Source organism: Typopeltis vanoorti, chromosome 9 (assembly GCF_054136105.1).
Source record: "Typopeltis vanoorti isolate ZY-2024b chromosome 9, IOZ_Tvanoo_1.0, whole genome shotgun sequence".
NCBI classification, from domain to species: domain Eukaryota; kingdom Metazoa; phylum Arthropoda; class Arachnida; order Uropygi; family Thelyphonidae; genus Typopeltis; species Typopeltis vanoorti.
The window spans coordinates 75,411,373-75,433,741 of NC_143557.1; the positions used below are offsets into that span (position 1 = coordinate 75,411,373).

Below are 22,369 nucleotides of genomic sequence, written 5' to 3' on the forward strand. Positions count from 1 at the left end.
GTCCAAACTGTAGACTCACTGTATTCCAGGTCTCGCATGATCATTGTATTACTATTACTAGCGCTGCTTTCATGTCTCTTAATGATTTCCAGCTTTTCCATTCACTGCAGATTGGTGACAAAAAATTTCACATAACGTAAAAAAACCGTCAAAAAACCGCACATATCAGATTCGTGTTAAGCGAGGTTTTCCTGCTAGATATTCATTATGCCATTAGAACTAGAGACAAAACATTTTTGCTTTAATTGCAAAAATAACTCATTAATAGAAAATAATAGTTACAACATAAAATAACAGTTGTTATAATAAAAGTATAATTCACGATGAAACAGCAAAACATAGTGATGCAGCAAACAACGATGCTATAAACACACTCCACGAATACTGGGCATCAGTTGATTCACAGCAGTGTCATGTTGCTAAAACCATCATTTGATCAAATGTGGTGGCATATAAATGGGCATTGGTCATTATTGAAAAGTGTTCTAGGAAAACAAGCATTTGAATTAGGAATCCAAATTTTATGAAATAATATAGTTCTTGCTTCACCTTTGCCGCCACAGTTGTCTTGTTATCACCATTATACAGGGTGTTCGGGATAAATTTGACATATTTATAATTAATTATATTTTTCCGTAAGTTACATGTATTAACACACACTTCTCTTCATTTAAAAGTTTGGACCCTTCTTCATTCATATATAAGATGTCAGAAAGGATGGATAGCTGGAACCCACCTGAATCATGGAAGAGAATAACTTGTATCATGATGATTCGTGCCCGCCATCAAAATAAGGATATTACGACTGCTGCCCAATGCTCCCTGAATACAGTAAAAACAATCAGGCATTAACTAGAGACTTGCAATGGTGACTACGAGGATGTAGCAAGAAGAAAGATCCCTAGCAGACGATCTGATTGCGTTCGTACAGCAGAATTCCTCGCAAATCTGCAGGAACAGGTGTTGAAGAACCCTGGCATTGGAATTCGGGCTTTGTTCGTGGAGTTGCTAACTGTAGTCAAGCCCTGGATAACAAGGGTAGCCAATGGTAGGCCGTATGTATGGCAGCAGGATTCGGCCCCTTGCCACACCTCTGGGAAAAGTCAAAAATGGTTGTCTGAAAATTTCTACGACTTCACCAGTCCAAATGTTTGGCCTCCAAACTCCCCAGACCTTAACCCCATGGATTATTTTGTATGGGGCTCAGTTGAAAAAGACACCAATCGCACTTCCAGTAATACAAAAGCCCAGTTAATGGATAAAATTAAAACAGTTTTTGCGGCCCTTCCCAGGGAGACTGTAGCATCAGCTTGTTCGAGGTTCCGAAGCAGAATTGAAGCTGTGATCGATGCTAATGGTGGTTATTTTGAGTAAATCTTGTTGATAGTATTGTAATTAACTCTGCCTGTAATGTTTTTTTGTCAATTCATTAAATTTAATAGATACAAAGAAGATTTTCTTTTTCCTTACGAAACTGTCAAATTTATCCCGAACACCCTGTACACAAACTTTTCTAACATTTGTTTAGTTGTCTTTGTTATAAAAATACATGTGGTAATTTGACCTTACCAAACTGCTCACTTAAAACATTATTGTGTTTGTAATATATTTTGTTTTAATTTCTCACTAGTGATCTTCCTTGTATTTCTTATGGCCTATTACATATTTCTTATGTATTTTCTTGCAGTACTTAGATTAAAGTGTACTACCATACACATGGTAATATTGAAGTTCAAGGAGTAATGAAGTATTCTTCAAGGATTTCAGATAGCTGCATTGAAATTACTTGTAAAAATAACAATGTTAAGCATATCAAATTGATTAGAAATTCTAAATAAAAATATTTCTTTTTTGCAGAGTGACATGTTACTGTCTTTGGCTAATTCTAAGCCAACTGTAAATGAAAAGGATTTAGATAAGCTAACCAAGTTTATGGAAGACTTTGGCCAAGAGGGATAGAACTAGAAAAATCAGGTATTGCATGTTATTGATTATAAGAACTCATATGCATATGTAATTAGCATATACAGTTGACCTTATTGTTACCTCTGTTACTCCCTCTACCATCTGCACTCATTAAAGTTATCCTTCCATAGTCATTCTTCCTCCTACTTTCTCACATAATGAAAAAACTCTTTAGAATTTCCTTTTACCTGTTTGGCTAATTTCTTCTCATAATCTAATTTTGCCTCCTTAGCATTCTGTCACCTTTCTTCTCTGATTCTTGTACTGTTCACGAGTTACCTGGTCATCTTTCTCCTTAATATACCTTCACAGCATTTTCTTTTTTTTGCAGCTCATGCTTAATGATACTACTCTTCATCTAACTTCTACCCAATTTACCTTCCTGATCTTGGGTATACAGTGTGATATTGCTTTTTCCAGATATCCCTTGATTATTCCCATGCACTGTGAACATCCTTCCTTTGCAGAACTTTATGCCATGGTACTGCTTCAAGCTGCCTCATAAGTGTATCATAATCACCTACTTTATAGTTCCACATATATTCTTTCTTAACTGCGATTTCAACAGTTTTTTGCTACCTCACAAGTCATGACCACTTGTGAGGTGGCTACAGTGTCTCCACTTTCCCAATTGGAGACACTGTAGCCACCTTAGTTACACACAAATCTTCTGTCCCACAAGATCCAACACTTTCATATCCCGAGTCCCCCCTCTATCACATTCTGCTTCAAGTAATTATCTCTCAGTAAGTGTATAAATTCCATTTCCTTCCTGCTATATGATCTTTCTTCTTTCCAATCTATATCTCTAAAGTTGAAGTCCCCCATAATAATTATTTGACTTGTACTCATTGTACTAATATGCTGACATGTCTTCCACATCTTCTCTGGCCTACAGCAGCAATTCCCCATTTATATTCTAGCATTTATATTTTGTCCTGTTGGCCTCAATATCACACCAGATTGACTCAAAAGAACTGCCATCTGCCCGAATGATTCCTAATCTCTTTGGCTGCAAGTCATTTGCTATCATCAGCAGTACTCCATCACCTGCCTATTCTATCCCCCCTGAAAATACTAAATCCATGGCATTCTTTTTCTGTAACTATGTTACCTGCTATTAGCCAAGTCTCACTAATGCCTATAGCTTTTGACAAAGTTGTGCTAACCAATGCCAAAAACTCTTTCCTCTTATTCCCGATGCTGCTTCTAGCATTAGTATATAGAAACTGTAGCATCCCCGCAGACCTCAACCACCTTTACATCCTGAATTGACTACTACCGTTTGTTATTGTTGCCTGAGAGACTAGATTCTGTTTTTTTTCACACACTTATTTGCTTCATGGGTGCCTTCATACACACTAGTCTGCATCCACAATTGTTTTAGTTTTCCTGACTTTGCACTTCTACACTCTCTGTGAACAAAGCTCTCTCCAGATACCTAACTATAAATCTAGCATTATTAATAATTTGCCTCTCATAGAGGCAAACTACATGGCAGCAGACTCACAAACTTTGCACTCTTGCACTTCTTTTTTTGCTTCTTCCAACAACTCTTTCACATCCTTCCTCATACAGTACTTCTCAAGTCATTGGCTCCAACCAAAACAATCTATTCTTTCACCTTTCTGCATTTTGACAATATTAGTAATATTATTAATTTTCACACTAGGGAAACAAAATTTTGTAGCCTTTCATGAAGAATTCCCCTTATCATAGAATCACTATAAATAATTATTCTTACAAGTTTCTTTTTGGCTTGAGACCTTTTTCATGTTTTCAGTTTGAATGATCTCTTACTGTTCCTGCAGCCTTTCAATCTCGAACTTTGTCCTGTGAAAGACTATATGCAATCACACAATTTCTTTATTCAGGTCTTCTACATTCTCTTGAACTTCCACCACTGCACTTTCAGTATTATTACCAATATTTACATTTTCCAATCTTGTATCAATGCTCTCTACTTTACTATCACACTCTCTACTCTATTATCACATCATTTGTTCTCTCCGCATTCACTTTCAAAGCATTTATTACACACTCTCTCTCTCTCTCTCTTGCTAATTTTGCTCTCCTTATGCAAATTGTTCAACTTTCACTACAAATACATCTCACATTTTTTTTTTACACTGCACAAAATCATGCATATTTATTTAAGTTATAAGTTAGCAGTTAGAATTTGAAGGAGGTATGGAAAAATGGTTTGATATAAAATCAGATATATCACGAGATCTTCATCGTTGTTCATTTCTGTGGATTATATTAGGAAAGAAAGTGGCTTTCAACCTCATATCATAATTAAAAATATTCGATTCAGCTCTTTGCTTTATGCAGGTGATTGTGATGGATATATTTATTCTCGCAGACAGGCTTATATGTTGGTTATGCATTATTAAAACACTTAAGGAATTGAACAACGTAGTTAAGGATATAAATTAAATTAAACTTTAATAAATATTTTCCGATATTTCGGCAACGTCACGTTGCCATCTTCTAAAGGAACTTGCAAAAAAAGTTACGTGCATGTAGGCACTACAACACAGAAACTGGGAATGAAGAGATGAAGCTATTGTTCTCCTAACAGTCCAGATGGTGCCCTCTAGTGGGCTAAGTAGGTGTTCTTGACCGTTGGGCTGAAGGCTGCTGATGTAGGCCTCCCAAATTTGTTGAGGTTTGGAGAATTTCTTAGGGCTGTGGCTGATTCCATAAAGAGTCTTTCAAATTTGTATTTGCTACGGTGTATCACTGTAGCTTTCTTCCACCGTATTCTGTGGCGTGTATCCAGAGCATGGTCCGCAAGTCCAGAATGACTGTATTTGTGAAAACGGATGTAGTCCTTGTGTTCCGAAATTCTGATATTTGCTGTCCTGCCTGTTTGGCCAAAGTATGACAGTTTAAACTGCAAGGGACCTGGTAAACACCAGGTATGGTCTAGGGGAAGTGGTTGGTCTTTAGTGGAGCGGATAAGGGATGCCAATTTTCTGTAAGGTTTGTAACAGGAGGTCAGGTCATGTTTTTTTAAGATTTTGGTAATCTTTTCTGAGGTGCCTCGGATGTAGGGAATGGTGATGGATTTAGAGTAATCCTTGTTGTGGAGGGGGGGGAGGGGATCTGTGGTTTGTAGGTTCTAATATTTTTTGGATTTTTTTGGGGACTTTCTCAGCCATTGGCTGAGAAAGTGTCACGGATGTGATTTAGTTCAGTGTTTAGGGCCAAGTCGTTTGAACAGATTAGTTTAGCCCTGTTGTATAGTGTTTTCACTACTCCATATTGTTGTGAGGGGGGAGATGGTGGGATTGTTGGTGAATGTATCTGCCTGTATGGGTGGGTTTTCTGTAAACTGAGAGAACCAAGGATCCATTAGGCTGGCGGGTGACTAGTGTGTCTAGGAAAGGGAGGCTGTTGTTTTCCTCTTTTTCCAGAGTGAATTTGATCCTGGGGTGTTGGTTGTTTAAGTGTGTTAAGAAGGAGAGAAGTGTTTCAGAGCCATGTGGCCAAATAGCGAACACATCATCAACGTAGCGAAGCCATATGGTTGGTTTTTGTCGGGCAGAGGCTAAGGCTTTTTCTTCCAAGGTCTCCATAAAGAAACTGGCCAAGGGTGGGGAGAGTGGTGAACCCATGGCTGTCCCCTCTATTTGTTTGTAGAATTTTCCCTGCCAAACGAAATAGCCTGAGTTCATTGTGAACTGAAATAAGGCTGAGATGTTGGGAGAAAATTTAGCTTGGATTAGCTCTAAAATTTCCTTGAGTGGGACATTTGTAAATAAAGAGGAGACATCAAAGCTGACCATTATGTCAGTATGTTGGAGTGTAAGGTTTTCTATGCTGGCTTTGAAATGGGCTGAGTTTTTTATGTGTGATGGTGTGTTGCCAGTATAGTGTGTGAGCTCTTTGGCCAAATGTTTAGCTAATTTGTATGTGGGGGAATCAATGCCATCCACTATGGGACGTAATGGCACATTTTCTTTGTGTATTTTTCGGAGTCCGTAAATACGGGGGGGGGGGGTATAGAGTTAAACGGCTTTAATCTGTTGGTAACTTCTACAGGCCAAGAAGTGACTCTCTTAAGGAGCCTGTGAAGTTTCTAATTTGAGAGTTGGTGGGATTGTAATTGATAGGAAGGTAAGTGGCCCGATCTAATAGAAGAGCATTCAGCTTACCTGTGTAGTCCTTTTGGTTAAGTACTACAGTTGCATTTCCTGTAGAGCTTTATATTCCTTGTTTGATATGTTGGTTTTTGGTGGTCTTGCTTTGGAAAGGACACAGGCTACATCCTACAAAGCCAGCATAGAAAACCTTGCACTCCAACATACTGACATAATGGTTAGCTTTGATGTCTCCTCTTTATTTACAAATGTCCCACTCAAGGAAACTTTAGAGCTAATCCAAGCTAAATTTTCTCCCGACATCTCAGCCTCATTTCAGTTCACAATGAACTCAGGCTATTTCGTTTGGCAGGGAAAATTCTACAAACAAATAGAGGGGACTCTCCCCCCCCCTCCACAACAAGGATTACTCTAAATCCATCACCATTCCCTACATCCGAGGCACCTCAGAAAAGATTACCAAAATCTTAAAAAAACATGACCTGACCTCCTGTTACAAACCTTACAGAAAATTGGCATCCCTTATCCGCTCCACTAAAGACCAGCCACTTCCCCTAGACCTACCTGGTGTTTACCAGGCCCCTTGCAGTTGTAAACTGTCTTACTTTGGCCAAACAGGCAGGACAGCAAATATCAGAATTTCGGAACACAAGGACTACATCCGTTTTCACAAATACAGTCATTCTGGACTTGCGGACCATGCTCTGGATACATGCCACAGAATACGGTGGAAGAAAGCTACGGTGATACACCGTAGCAAATACAAATTTGAAAGACTCTTTATGGAATGATCAGCCACAGCCCTAAGAAATTCTCCAAACCTCAACAAATTTGGTTGTATGCGACTGCCCCAAATTTGGGAGGCCTACATCAGCAGACCTTCAGCCCAACAGCCAAGAACACCTACTTAGCCCGCTAGAGGGCACCATCTGGACTGTTAGGAGAACAATAGCTTCATCTCTTCATTCCCAGTTTCTGTGTTGTAGTGCCTACGTGCACGTAACTTTTTTTGTAAGTTCCTTTAGAAGATGGCAACGTGACATTGCCGAAATATCGGAAAATATTTATTAAAGTTTAATTTAATTTATATCCTTAACTACGTTGTTCAATTCCTTAAGTGTTTTAATGATGGATATATTTATAATTCTAAATATATCCAGTACACAAGTCTTCAGTATTCCTTAACTAAATTGAACAACTGCTGTGACAAATTTGACATAAAAATCAATAATAATAAAAAAAAAATTTAAAACTATGAAAATAGTAACAAGTAAAATATTTTAGTTATTTAGATACTAATTTTTAGTGAAGATGATAAAGATGAAATACATTATGAAAAAATTATGAGGACAAAAACACATTATGAGCAGTGACTTACAACTAAGAAAAATAACTCTCGACCTCTATATCAAGGTCGTCATCAGAATACATATGTATGAACCAAAAACACAAGCTACATCACAATATGCATAAGTAAGGTTAGTGAGGGGAAGAGTAAAACTTTAAAAACAATTAAAAGTGGAACTACATCGATTACTACATGTTAACATATAGTCTGTTGTCTTTAGGTTCTATCCTCTGATCAGGTTTTCTTGTGTTGGGGTTCTATACATAAATGCTATATTGGATTGCAGATGGGTCTTTCAGACTCTTGGAATGCTAATCTATCATTCCTGTTGAGATTGGGATGATGAATCAGTATCTCACCAGCTTCTTTGAATTTTCTTTCAAACCAAGTTTTGGTACCGAGTAGATACTTGGTGCTTTTCCAGTTAATTATTATTGCACAAGCACCTCCATGCAGTCCTGAGACTCATTGTGGGAGATCAATACAATATCTATCGAACCTCTCCTTGAAACCATTAACAGATAAAGCACTTACAACTGACTCAGACAATCCATTCCATTCATTCGCCACTCACCAAGCAACAAATCTAGTCGCTTGGAGAGTGGCACATAATTCTGTGACATATTTTAGAATGATCAGAAAACCCTATTTGCCAAAGGAATTTGGCGTGTCATTTGTGTTCATCTTTTCTTATTGGAATTGTGCATCCCGTTTCTCCCTATGTAGGGTGAGTTACAGGCACACTGGATTTTGTAAATCCCTAGGTGGACAAGGTAACAAAGGGCATTTTTAGATGAGCTTTTTAATTATGATTTAATTTATTAAATTTTTTTAACTTTAATTAATTTTTTTAAATTTAATTTTGATATGTAGTTTGAATGTTGCCTTAATATGGTATTTATGTGGTGTTCGATCTGTTTTTTCTTATATTCTCCTAATGCACAGTATGCTTTTAATCTTTTTTTTATCTTTAGTGGCATTATTGTGAAGGATTATGTGAACTGTTTTTTTTGCTGTAGCCATTCATTATAAAGGTTATAATTTCATATTATTCTTCAGTGCAAATTGTTAGGGCTCTTTTTTTAAGTGTGCTGACCAGAAAACACACATGCCCAGTTATGATACACTGGGGTCATTGTCTTAGTTTCTTCAGTTGTAATTCTGATGATCCCAACCTATACAAGAGTTGACTTTGGGGGGGGGGGGATTCTGCAGTTGCCAGTGAGGTTCATTTTTGAGTCTACTAACAAGCAGAATGTATGGGCCATGGAAAACATATTTGAAATAAAGGAGACCATTCTACACCTCTCCAGAAAAATGCACAGCATGTAGCGCCTTTTAACGTGTAATATTGTTGGATCCGTTTTTCTTGAAGATACATACTGACTATTATCATCTTATTCTGCCCTTGAAGAATAGTTGCTTTCATATCTAGACATAAGCATTGCTTTGAGGAGGTATTTTTCTGTTATGGGACCTGATTACATATAGGAACTGTAGTGCTGGATATTTTCCATGGACATTTCCACAACAGAGTTTTTGTCAGATAGTTATGGAAAATTTTTCCACTTGGGTTAAAGAAATTATATTCTTGTTTTAATCTTTTATCCAAGTGCAAGAAAACAAAGTATGTGCATGAAGTATCGTCACAATTAGACTTCTTAGATATGGAAGCTATTGACTTCACATCAATTGCCTCAGTATCCCATAATGCAAAGCATACTTCCTTCTGGATGTGTATATTGCTCTGCATTACAGAAAGGGTTACTACTCATATCAGTTTAACCCAGTATTGATCTCTCATCAAATCAAGCTAAACCCAGGAAGATACTGAGGTTAAATCAATGCAGAAGCCATATGTTTTCCATATACAAGTAGTACAATAGTAGTCCATGTACAAAAAAAATGACATCTGCATTGATTTAATTCAATATCTTCTTGGGCTAGTTCATGCTCATGAGACTCCAATAAAATCTAAAACCAGTCTCAGTAGTAACCTTTTCCATAATGCAGTTTTCTCAATGTGGTATATACACTCAAAGGGGTGTGTAAACATTTTTTGTGGGAGGAGGAGAAAAACATATGCAAGTCAGGTACATTACATTCTATAAAAAGTAACACTGTCTGGTTATCGTATACAAATGAGTGGTACTGTCAGCAGTATATGCAAATAAACCACAGCATAAAAGCAGGCATTTTGGAGTGGTTTTCCATTTTACGTCTAAAGTGAGACCAAAACATTTTGTGATAACATTGGGTAAGACATCATTTAACCAATGAATTCAAGCAGTGAGCATCATAAGACTAGCACCTGGCCAAAGTCAGGTGGATGTAGCCAAATGGTTCACACACTGGAACCAATTTCAGTAGTCTGCCATCATCTTGAATATATTGTGAAGGAAGGCCGTGGGTTACAACTGTATGGGCGACTGATATCTCTGATTATCTGCTTGCCATAATGGATGCTATCCCAAATCAGCTATGATCTAGCTCTGCATCTGCTACAAGAACATTGTTCTCTGTGAATGTGGAGCCTGGCCCAAATCAGCCAGGCTCCACATCATCTGGATCCAAGACATTGAGGCCTGGTATTGTTTACATGTTTACAGACATCCCGATTTGCTCTACAAAAGCTGTATCAGGCATGCTTTAATTATCAGCACATTATCATCTCTCTAATATTCATGCAAGGGACTCTTGTAATGGAGTAGTGTGATGGTTTGAGGAGACATTTCATTGGGCAGATACACCAACCTGTATGTGCTTCTGGGTGGAGCCTTGAATGCTGCAACTTAGACTGAGGGCTTGGATCCCATTGTTCTTTTGCCCTTGAAGGGCAAAAGAACAACGGGAACAACTTTTCCTTCCTCATTAAATGAAGAGGGAAAATAATGCCCCTCCTCATTGAATGAAGCTCGTGGAGGTATCTTCAAGAAGACTATCGCATGTATGGACTGGCCAGCCAAATCTTCTGACCTTAATCTTATTAAGCATGTCTGGGATGCTCTAGACAGATGCATTGCTGCTCTCACCGCCCCTTTTCAAAACTTGAGGGACTCAGGAGAGCTTTGCAGGAGCAGTGGTTATTACCAACTGAGCTCCTGGACACCATTATAAACAGTATGAATCATCATTGTGATCGCTGTATTCCTGTGAGGGATGACCATCTCATTCCCATTTTTACCCCTTGTTTTTGACCATTGTTTTCATATACCCATTTGTTACTTAAAACTATTTATTTACAATTTTTTGCAGGTGTTTCTTTCACATCTCATGGCTCTTTGCTGAATGGCATAAAAATTTATTGTATAGTTTTTGAGTTATCATGATTTTTCTCTTTGTCCCTTAATTTATTGAAACCAGAGTATATTAAATTTCACAAGAAATTATATTCTTGTTGTGTTGGGTAAAGGGCTAAAACAAGAATACAATTCTTTGTCAAATATAACATATTATTACAATCTAACATAATTAAGATTACAAGATCCAACATCAGGGGGTGCTTAAGGGTCAAAGCTGTATAACTAAGAGGAGACCTCCACATAGCCTTTACAGGAATGCAGAGAACCGATCAGCGCTTCTGACCTAATGTCCAATCCTCACCTTCTCGTGGTGCACCCTGTTGGGTATCTACCTGGATACTGAATGAACGAGGATGGGCTGGCAATTTGGGATTTAGCCGACCAAATTGTATTCTTATTGGTTAAACCAAAATAAAAAATGATGGTACAACATAAAATTTCGTGCCGGCTGGGGCGTTGCCTGGTTAAACAAGGCCCCCGTTGTTTTCACCAGGGCGAACAGCGAAAAGTTAGCTACTGGAACAAATCTGAAATCACACACCCCAACTCAACATCACCAAAGTTAAAGAACGGTACTATCAACATAAGAAGCCTGAATTGCAAAGAAATGGAGCTAGCTGAGGAATTAGATAAGTACCAGATCGACATAATAGGGGTCACTGAAACAAAAGACAAAAACTGGTGAGATCTTTCTGAGCAATAAATACAAAATGTTATATTCAGGCAATGACAATCGAGGAAAAGAAGGAGTAGCCATAGTATTCAACACAAAATACGAGGCTTATCTTCTTGAATGGCAGGCAGTCTCAAGTAGAGTGATGTGGGCATATATGAGAATGGGGAACTGGACAATGAGACTTATTTGTGCCTATGGTCCCACAGAAGGTTCTACTAAGATAGAAGTGGAGGAATTTTTTCAGGCTCTAGAGAAAGCTACTGACACAATGAAAAAGGAAAAGTTGGTCCTTGTAGGGGATCTAAATAGCACAGTAGGAAATGATCGTCAGACATACAAAAATATTTTGGGAAAATTTGGAGAAAAGAGCAAAGCTAATAATAATGGCAAATACCTGTTGGATTTCTGCTCAGGACATGGACTGGTTATTTTTATGTTGGAACATTGTTCCAACATAAAAATGTTCACAAATTCACATAGAGAGAAGAGGCAAAGAATAAGAACAATAACATTGACTATGTTATTGTTGACAGTGATGTTTTCTATCTGGTGCAGAACACTAGATTGTACAGAAAATTTGAAATTGGAAGTGATCATCATTTATTCTTGAGCAGGAGAAAATTGAATTTCATATTGAAAAGAAGAACATGTAAGAAAGTTTTAAAGCAAATAAAAGTTGAGCAGCTCTCAGAATGTCAACTGTAGACTAAAATACAAACAAACATTATTCAAGAAAAAATGAAAGAGATTGAGAACAAGAACCAAACCTTGAAGATTCAATGGCAAGCCCAGAAGAAAACACTGATTGATTCAGCCAGAGAGGCATGAGGTGAGGTTGTCTGTAAGGATAGAAAAATTAGAACTCCATGGTGGACACATGAAGTTAAAGAAGCTGTGAAAGAAAAGAAGAAAGCATATCAAAAGTTCCTGGCAAATAAGTCAGCTTGTGATCTCATAGAATACAGAGACAAATGTAAGAAAGCTAAACACTCTGTAAAACTAGGTAAACAAAAGTCATGGGAGGACTTTGGTAAGAATATAGAAAATAAATATCAAGAATAAGAAGGTGGCAAGATATTCTGGAGGTTGTTGAAGAAGCTCAAAAATGGACGAGTGCTGTAAAAGGAATTAGAGATGATAAAGGTGACATGAAAACTGGAGAAAAAGATATCCTTGAAATATGGAGTAATTGCTTCGAAAAATTGCTAAATTAAACAAGGTAATGACAGCACAGTGGTAAAAAAATACTGACCAGGCATGCAGTCAGGAATACATATCCATACTTAAAGTAGAAAAAGCCATCAAAAGCCTGAAATGTGGATAGGCAGCAGGAGTAGATGATTTTCGACCAGAAATGCTCAAGTAGGTATAAAAGTCTTACAGTGGGTGTAGAAGGTCTGGACAGAGGGATGAATTCCAGATGATTGGAGTAGAGCTCTCATGTTACCCATATATAAAATGGGAAATAAAACTGAATGTTAGAATTACAGGGATATTTCTCTACTTGAGTGTTCCTGGTAGGATATATTCAAGTATGGTTGAGAAGAATTGTAAAGAACAATTCTTCTCAAATTGTCAATATCAGATTTTCACTTTACAACAGATAGTTGAGAAATCATGGGAATATAAATAAGATCTGTATGTAGGTTTTGTAGATCTGGAAAAGGCATATGACAAGGTGCCAAGAGAGAAGCTATTCAAAACGCTACAGTTATATGGTGTCAATGGAGCGAGTTGTAAGTCAGCAGTTAGAATTGAAGGAAGTACAGGAAGGTGGTTTAATGTTAAATCTGGTGTCAGACATCCTTGTCTGACACCTTGACATGTACCATTATCCCCTCTGTTATTTATTATCTATATGGATCACATTATGAAGGAAAGTGGTATTAAACCTGATATCAAAATTGGAGACTGTTAATCTCAGCTCTTTGCTTTATGCAGATGATGTTATGCTTCTAAATAAATCCACTACAAGTCTGCAAGATTCTCTGACTAAATTGAATAACTGTTGTAATAGATATGGTATATAGGTCAGCAATGACAAAGACAATGAAAGTAGGCAGAATCATTGAAATGTCAACTGTGTTGTGAATGGAGAAATTGTGGAACAAGTAAAACATTTCAGCTACTTAGGCAAATTTTTAGTGAAGATGGTAAATTAAATATGGAAATAGACAATAGAATCAACAAAGCTGGTATAGTAGGCAGTCAACTGAATAAATTTATATGGAATAAGAGAAAAATTAGCCAAAATACTAAATTAGCTATATAGATGACAGTATTCAAGCCAATTTTAACTTATGGATCTGAGAGCTGGTCAGAAGTTAAACACTTGACCAAAGACTAGAGACTGCAGATATGAGTCCTGAGAAAGATCAGGGACATGAACAGATGCCATCGATGGCAATATCAAATTAAAAACGAGGATATTATGAAAGAACTTGCCACTATCAACATCCAGGAATGTGTTAGCAGATCTAATCTCAGGTAATTTCTTTTCCCATTCTGTATAAGATACAGAATGGGAAAGGAAAGATTAGCAAAACAGGTGTTCTTTGCCAGGTTTGCAGGTAAAAGACCCAGAGGAAGACCAAGATATAGGTTGATCATCATCATCAAATTCCTGCCATGTACCCTCAAGGGGTGTACAGGATATGACAGTACTACATGAAAAAATTACATCATTACTAACTTCCTATCTACAATTTTCCTCCAAATCAGTCTGTTACTTGTCAAGACTCCAACATTATCAGATCTTCTATTTCTATCGTCTAAGGCACTTTGTACCATATTAATTCACCTATATCTTGGTCTTCCTCTGGGTCGTTTTCCTACCAACCTGGCAGAGAACACTTGTTTTGCTAATCTTTCCTCTCCCATTCTATTTAAGTGACCATACCACCTGAGATTAGCTCTGCTAACGCATTCCTGGATTCTGACAATGTCAAGTTCTTTCCTAATATCCTCATTTTTAATATGATATTGCCATTGATGCCATCTGTTCACGCCTCTAATCTTTCTCAGGACTCTCATATCTGCGGTCTCTAGTCTTTGGTCAAGTGTTTTACTTCTGACCCAGCTCTCAGATCCATAAGTTAAAACTGGTTTGAACACTGTCTTGTATACAGCTAATTTAGTGTTCCGACTAATTTCTTTCTTATTCCATATGAAATTTATTCAATTGACTTCCCACCATACCAGCTTTGTTGATTCTATTGTCTATTTCTATATTTAATTTACCATCTTCAGTAAAAATCATGCCTAAGTAGCTGAAATGTTTTACTTGTTCCACAGGTTCTCCATTCACAACACAGTTGACATTTTCAATGATTCTGCCTATTTTCATTGTCTCTGTCTTTTTATTGCTGATCTTCATACCATATTTATTACAACAGCTATTCAATTTAGTCAGAGAATCTTGCAGACTTGTAGCGGATTTATTTAGAAGTATAACATCATCCGTATAAAGCAAAGAGCTGACATTAACATCTCCAATTTTGATATCAGGTTTAATACCACATTCCTTCATAATGTGATCCATATAGATGATGAATAACAGAGGGGATAATGTACATCCTTGTCTCACACCAGATTTAACATTAAACCATCTTCCTGTACTTCCTTCAATTCTATCTGCTGACTTACAACTCAAATAAAGACTAAGTATTGCTTGATATAATGTCCCATTGACACCATATAACTGCAGCGTATTGAATAGCTTCTCTCTTGGCACCTTGTCATCTGCCTTTTCCAAATCGACAAAACTTAAATACAGATCTTTGTTATATTCCCATGCTTTCTCGACTATTTGGCCTGAATCCAGCTTGTTCTTCACCAAGCTTTTCTTCCACAATTCTTCTCAACCGTTTCTCAAGTATACTTGCATAGATCTTGCCAGGAACACTCAGTAGGGAAATACCTCTGTAATTCTCACATTCAGTTTTATTTCCCTTTTTATATATGGGTACTATGAGAGCTCTGCTCCAATCATCGGGAATTCGTCCCTCTGTCCATGCTTTCTGAACTATGCAGTGCAGCCACTGTAAGACTCTTATACCACCATACTTCAGCATTTCTGGTCGAATATCATCTACTCCTGCTGCCTTTCCACATTTCAAGCCTTTGATGGCTTTTTCTACTTCAAGTATGGATATGTATTCCTGACTGCATGCCTGGTCAGTGTTTTTTATCACTGTGCTGTCATCACTGCTTGTTTCATTTAGCAGTTTTTCAAAGTAATTACTCCATACTTCAAGAATATCTTTTTTCTCCTGTTTTCATGTCACCTTTATCATCTCTAATTCCTTTTACAGCACTCTTTCCTCCATTCCTAAGCTTCTTCAACAACCTCCAGATTATTTTGCCACCTTCTTGATATTTATTTTCTATATTCTTGCCAAAGTCCTCCCATGACTTTTGTTTAGCTAGTTTTACACACTGTTTAGCTTTCTTACATTTGTCTCTGTATTCTGTAAGAGTAAAAGCTGACTTATTTGCCAGGAACTTTTGATACGCTTTCTTCTTTTCCTGCACTGCCTCTTTAACTTCCTGTGTCCACCAGGGAGTTCTGATTTTTTTATCCTTGCAGACAACCTCACCACATGCCTCTCTGGCAGAATCAATCAATGTTTTCTTCAGAGTTTGCCACTGAATCTCCAAAGTTTGATTCCTGTTCTCAAACTCTTTCATTTTCTTTTCAATAATCTTTGTGTATTTTAGTCTACAGTTCACATCTGAGAGCTGCTCAACTTTTATTCGCTTTAAAACTTTCTTATATATTATTCTTTTCAATATGAAATTCAATTTTATCCTGCTCAAGACTAAATAGTGATCACTTCCAATTTCAAATCCTCTGTACACTCTGGTGTCCTGCACCAGGGAGAAAATATCACTATCAACAATAACATAGTCAATGAGACTTTTCTTATTCCTAGCCTCTTCTCTCCATGTGAATTTGTGCACATTTACAGTAAAAAGTGTCTTGGAAGTTAGTAATAATGATGTAAATTTTTCATGTAGTACTATCGTATCTTGTACACCCCTTGAGGGTATGTATATCAGGAATTTGATGATGATGAGATCCAACATATTACCATATAGTTGCTCTGATTAGCTATACTCTTATCTTTTATGGTTCTAGTGAATAATAACCATTATTCCAAGTGACAGTCTGGCTTCTGAAAACATTGTTCAACATTGGACCATCTCCCATTGGAAACATTTCTTGAAGCTTCTCTTAAAAACTGGCACCTATTATTAGTTTTCTTTGACATGGAAAAAGTATGACACAGCCTTGTGGGGGAGGGGGGGTCAGCATACTGAAAGACCTATGCATCTTTGGTCTTAGAGAGAATCTCCCTCTTTTCTTCAAACACTTTCTTTACTTAAGTGTTGTGCTATATGCAGTCAACATGATCTCAATAATGGAACAGCTTCCTCCCACAATAAGCAATGACTTCTGTCTGAAACTTGACTATATTTTGCCATTCCTGCAATACAAGTCATAGAAAGACAGATGCAGCAACATTTATGTATACTTTTTTTTTTTTCTGAAAACATAGTCTTCATCTTAACCGAGAACTAAGACTAGGGACCAGCTATAATCCCAGTTGAGACAGGAATTAAATGTGATAAAACTAACATTCCTGCCCCACACAATTAGGTGTAGGATAAGTGTTGGAAAGTACTGAACATTCGTTTGAACTCTGTCTTCTACCTTGTGGGGTGCAGCCTGTTATTCATTGCTCTGTCTCTGCTGAAAGCTTATCCATTCTAGACTTGACTATGGATCCTGAGCATGTGCTTCTGCCTGAAAGTACACTTTGGTGGTTCCTGTCCACCATCAAGTAATTAGAATTGCAACTGGAGCATTCCAAACATTACCTGTTCCCAGTCAAAGTATTCAAATCACCAGTCTTGTTTCAATGACAATTGTCTTTGCAATATTTTACCAAAATAAAATTCCTTCCAGATCATTTCATGTGAACAAGTTTTTTTTGTCTATGTTTGGAAAACTTATGCAAACTCTGTATAACTCTATAGAGTTATGCAAACTCTTATGTAAACTGATACAAGCTCTATACATACTGTAAATAGTATTGCATACTTCATAACATACTAGGCATAGCTTTGTTCCATCATGCAGCTTCTCTTTCTGTATATTCGACAATCATTCCATCCCCTTTATTTACCAGCAGCTGTTTGAAACACAGACAGAAATGCTCTGATTTTCTGTCAACCTACACACACACACGCATGGTTCAAAATTGGAGTCTCTGATGGGGTCTGCTGCTGTCTTCCCAGACAGTATAATATCTAATCAAATTCCACTAGAATGTAGCATTTATTCTGTTGAGCTACATTCATAAAGTTTGCATTACATAATATAAACGAAATGCTGTCACAGGTTGTTTACATCAATTCATTAAGTTCTCTACAAGTATTCAAAGGCTGCTATAACACATGCACATCTAGTACTGTCTTGGATATATACTCTTACTCCAAATTTAGAGGCTTTACTTAGATGTTTGCCCATGTTTGGATCCCAAGTCATGTTGGAATCAAGAGAAACTAGGTTGAGAATACTGCTGTTAGGTCACTCATGTCTTAAGATACCACTATCTGTGTGGCACTGATTAGGGAGTAGGTTAGTGGTAATATCCCAGTGGAAAACATCATGGAATAGAGAGAGAGAAAGAGAGAATAACAACAAGCTTTACCAAATTAAGCTTGAAACTGTGGCAGTTCAGTTGGCCTAGTGTTCATAGAGAGGAAGTTGTTCTTGCTTGGCTCCACATGCCATACTCATCTCACATGCTCCTTTCTGTTGAGGGGTGATGATATGTGTGAGAGAGAATCATCACCATGATTAGCTATACTCTATATATAGCTATACATACAGAATACAGATTTGCAGATGTAGATTGCCCTCATTATTTTAATGAGCACAGTCAGTATTTTATTACTCTTAATAAATCTATGAGCCTTATACCTCAGACAAATTTTATCACATTGACCAGATGTATCTTATGTTTTTAAATTTCTACAACATATTAATTTATATAAGCTTTTTTAAAATCTATTGAAGCATATATTTCTATATGATTTTACTGATATAAACCTACTTTAGCATAAAGTAACACTAATTTGGTCAACCATTAACACTGCTGGCCTGATCTCTGGTGGAAAAAAAAAAACCTTACTATATGTGAGAGTAGGATGCTCTCTCTATCTTAATATATCTCTTAGTGATTCGTAACCAAATAGATACAGGATACAAATCACTAAGAGATATATTAAGATAGAGAGCATCCTACTCTCACATAATTACTTACAGATAAATTAAAAAAAAAAAACAGCATTGATGGTGGCCAATAAGGACTGAAATTATTGCTTAGTCCTAAAGTAAAGATTTGTGAGAGAACTTGAAAGCAGTTACAATCTTGGGATTTTTATGGCACCATTATTATGGAGTCCTCTCATATGCTCAGCAAAATCCAGAAGTATGGTATATCCATTCTTTTCTCTCCCTCTGTTATAAAGTATGAGCATAAAACAAGACCTACCTTTAACAAAGCTATGCTATTCGTTAATAGAAAACCAAATTGCTCTCTATTCACTTTTGGTTGCTTTGGTTCTATCTTCATCTTTGTATGAAGCATTGGTTCTATCTTCATTCTTTCATTCATTAGGAACTGTGCCCATGTTTAGACTAAAGCGGAATAATCCAATCTCCTGTATGCATTCCTTTGGTAAGCTTGCCAATATCCCATCCAGTCCTACTAATGTATGCGTGAATCATTCTCTTGCAATAGCTTTAATACCTCCAACTCATCCATCTCTATCCTTTCATCTAGTTCCACCTCAGTAAAGTATTCTATATATTTTATAATAGCAATGTTTTTTAATGTGAAGTCCATTCTGAAAAATTGGTTAGTTTAATTTCAAAATGTATCTTTATCCTCCTGCCAGCCAAGACTTGCTCCTAAAAATAGTTCTGTGCATCACAATAATTCATCAGATAGTTTTTACAGATTGTTTTAAATGTCTTCATATTTCTGCTGAGTCTTCTGACATTTATCTTTGTATTTAACTATTACCAAATAAAAGATTATTTGCTTAAAGAAGAGTACTTTTTTAGTTATTAATAAATAGTTTTATTGTATAAACATTTTTAAGATCATATATCAAAACAAATAATTTGCTGTGAACTCTACATCATATATTTTGTTAAGCAATATTTTAATGCCAGATTTAATCAACTATCTTCCAGTTAATTTTATTGATAAGATTATTTCTGACTGAGCTCTTTAGCGCTCATTCCAGATCAGGAAGGTTAATAAAGCTATTCAAATAATGACACTTTTTTTTGTGTGTGTGTTATTCTTAATATAGAAAAGAACAGGAATAAGATGCAACTCCCTGCCTTCAGGAAAGCACTTCAGGAAAAAAATTTCATGTTCCAAAACAAACTTTCAATTATTGTGAACATGAAGATCATCACAAAATCAGTATAAAATATGTACTTCAATCTTGCCACTTATTCTTTTGTGCCCAGCATTTAAAATACTGAAATACTGTTGGCATTGTTTAGAAATATTCTTTGTGGTTTTCACTTCTGTTGCTAAATGTAGTGTATATGTAGTAGACTTGGATACAGAAGTGATAACCATTAGGATGCTGTTTATATAAGTTAAAAATGCTTTTACTTCATTTTCTGTATTTTAATGCTGGAAGTAACATACTTGACCTTACAAAAAATCAATCCATTCATTCATTCACGATAAAGTACTTTTAAAAATTCAAATATAATAGAATTATTTACTTATATACATATTGCACATTTTTATGTATAAACTTTTTTTGATAAAATTACAGCAATGTTTTTTTTTCCATGAAAAAAAGTTATGTACCACATCTTTGCTTGAATTTTAGCAAGTAAAGCAACTGGGGTGTGTGAGTGTGTGTATATATATATATATATATATATATATATATATATATGCACACACACACACACATACCACACAGAATTCTGAATCTAAAAAAAAAATATGCAAAAGCTAACTTGAACTTTTGTTTCATAAGTTAATATTTTCCATTTTCTATTTGAATTGCACTGTAAGAGGAAATGGTTCTGGAAATATTTTTCACATATATATATATATTAGGATAACCAAGTTATTTTATAAACTTGGTTATTTTAACTCCTAATCTCAAGTATGCAAACAATTAAGTTTGCGCCTGAAACAAAGTTCAAGTCTAAAGATGATACAACACCAGGGCAACTCATTGTAAAGGTGGGTAAAGCTCTTTGTGTGTGTGTGTGTGTGTGTGTGTGTGTGTGTGTGTGTGTGTGTGTGTGTGTGTGTGTGTGTGTGTGTGTGTGTGTGTGTGTGTGTGTGTGTGAGCTTTACCCACCTTTACAATGAGTTGCCCTGGTGTTGTATCATCTTTAGACTTGAACTTTGTTTCAGGTGCAAACTTAATTGTTTGTATACTTGGGATTAGGAGTTAAAATAACCAAGTTTATAAAATAACTTGGTTATCCTAATATACAATATCTCCAAGGTAAAAAATTTATTATATATATATATATATATATATTTTTTTTTAATATCATTTGATCATTTGTTTAGCTCTAGGTTATCAAAATTTAAGTTACATGAATTTTTTTTTTCTCCAAATTGTATGCCTGAATATTGTAACTGACATTATTTAATACTAAACATTTTAAATTATTTAAAAGATTATTGCCAATTTTTTAGCTATTTTTAGAATTCATTTGTTTTTGGATAAATATTGGCATCATTTCTCAAGCTGAATATATCAGTGTTAACATATTTTATGGTTTTCAGTTAACAATACTGTGAAAAGCATGTTATTAAAATAAAACTGGTAATTTTTTATGACCTAAATGCAGTGCAAATGTTTCAAATCTCTCATCCAAACTTCATCTGATTAATGTCTAATGATACATGAAAATTTATTTACTCTACTACAGTCTGATTTTTTTTTTTTTTTTTTCATTATAAAAGTTACCATAATATTCACTTTCTTAAATGATGATCTCAGTTATTTATATCTGAAATATGCATTTTAATATTTAAGATGATTTGCTTTATTCCACTAAAAATTTCAGTTAGGTAAATTCATGCTTAGTACTGGAAGTGAACTTTCCCAACATGTGCAAAATATGTATAATATAGTAATCACTGAATTAAAAAATTTAATTATCAAATTTTGCATATCTTTTAAAACATTTTTGAAAATTTCAAGCTTTTTAGACTTTTGTTCATAAACACACTAATTACATCAAACATGCAAATTGTTTTTATATACTAATTTCATTTCCTTGAATATATTTTGGAAACTTATGCAAATTTATTTTTATATTATGATTATGAAATCAATGGGATAAATGCCAGTACTTGTATTGTAGCATAAGATACATGTAATAATAATTGTATTTATTCAAGAACATATGTTTGAACTCTTATAAATCAGAAAAGTACAGGAGATATAGTAAAACAAACAATCAACAGGAAAAGAAAAAAAAAATAAGATTAACAAGGAATCAAACATAACCTTCTGAACATCTAATTTGTGATACTTGAAACCTTTAGAATTGTATAATGAATTTAATCATTTCATATGAGATTTGATTATTTGTATTCAGAAGAAACTTTTATATTAATACTTCCAAAAATTTTTTGTTCCTTCTTTTGATGATATTGTGCCTAATATGGCATTGGTTTGCTTTGGCTAGAGTGAATAGAGTATATTCTGAGTTTTGGGTGCATTTTATTCCCCCCCATGTATATATATTTAATATAGTATTATTAACATGATTTTTTTGGACACTAGTCTTCTGTTTATTTAAAGATTCCTCTATAAACTTCATAATAAAGTTATTTAGAAAGTAATTTAAACTTTTGAGCAGCAGCATTTATTTTGATATAAATTTATA

The 22,369-nt window shown here is 35.6% G+C and overlaps 1 protein-coding gene across 1 annotated transcript in view; it reads left to right on the plus strand.

Moving 5' to 3' along the window:
* Positions 1 to 22,369, plus strand: part of Vps4 (vacuolar protein sorting 4) — a 216,813-nt gene that overhangs the window by 193,980 nt on the left and 464 nt on the right. Inside the window, exon 12 of the mRNA XM_090398397.1 lies at positions 1,858 to 1,974. Coding sequence (XP_090254523.1) covers positions 1,858 to 1,959 — 102 coding nt within the window. The 3' untranslated portion in view covers positions 1,960 to 1,974. The remainder of the gene's footprint in view (positions 1 to 1,857; positions 1,975 to 22,369) is intronic.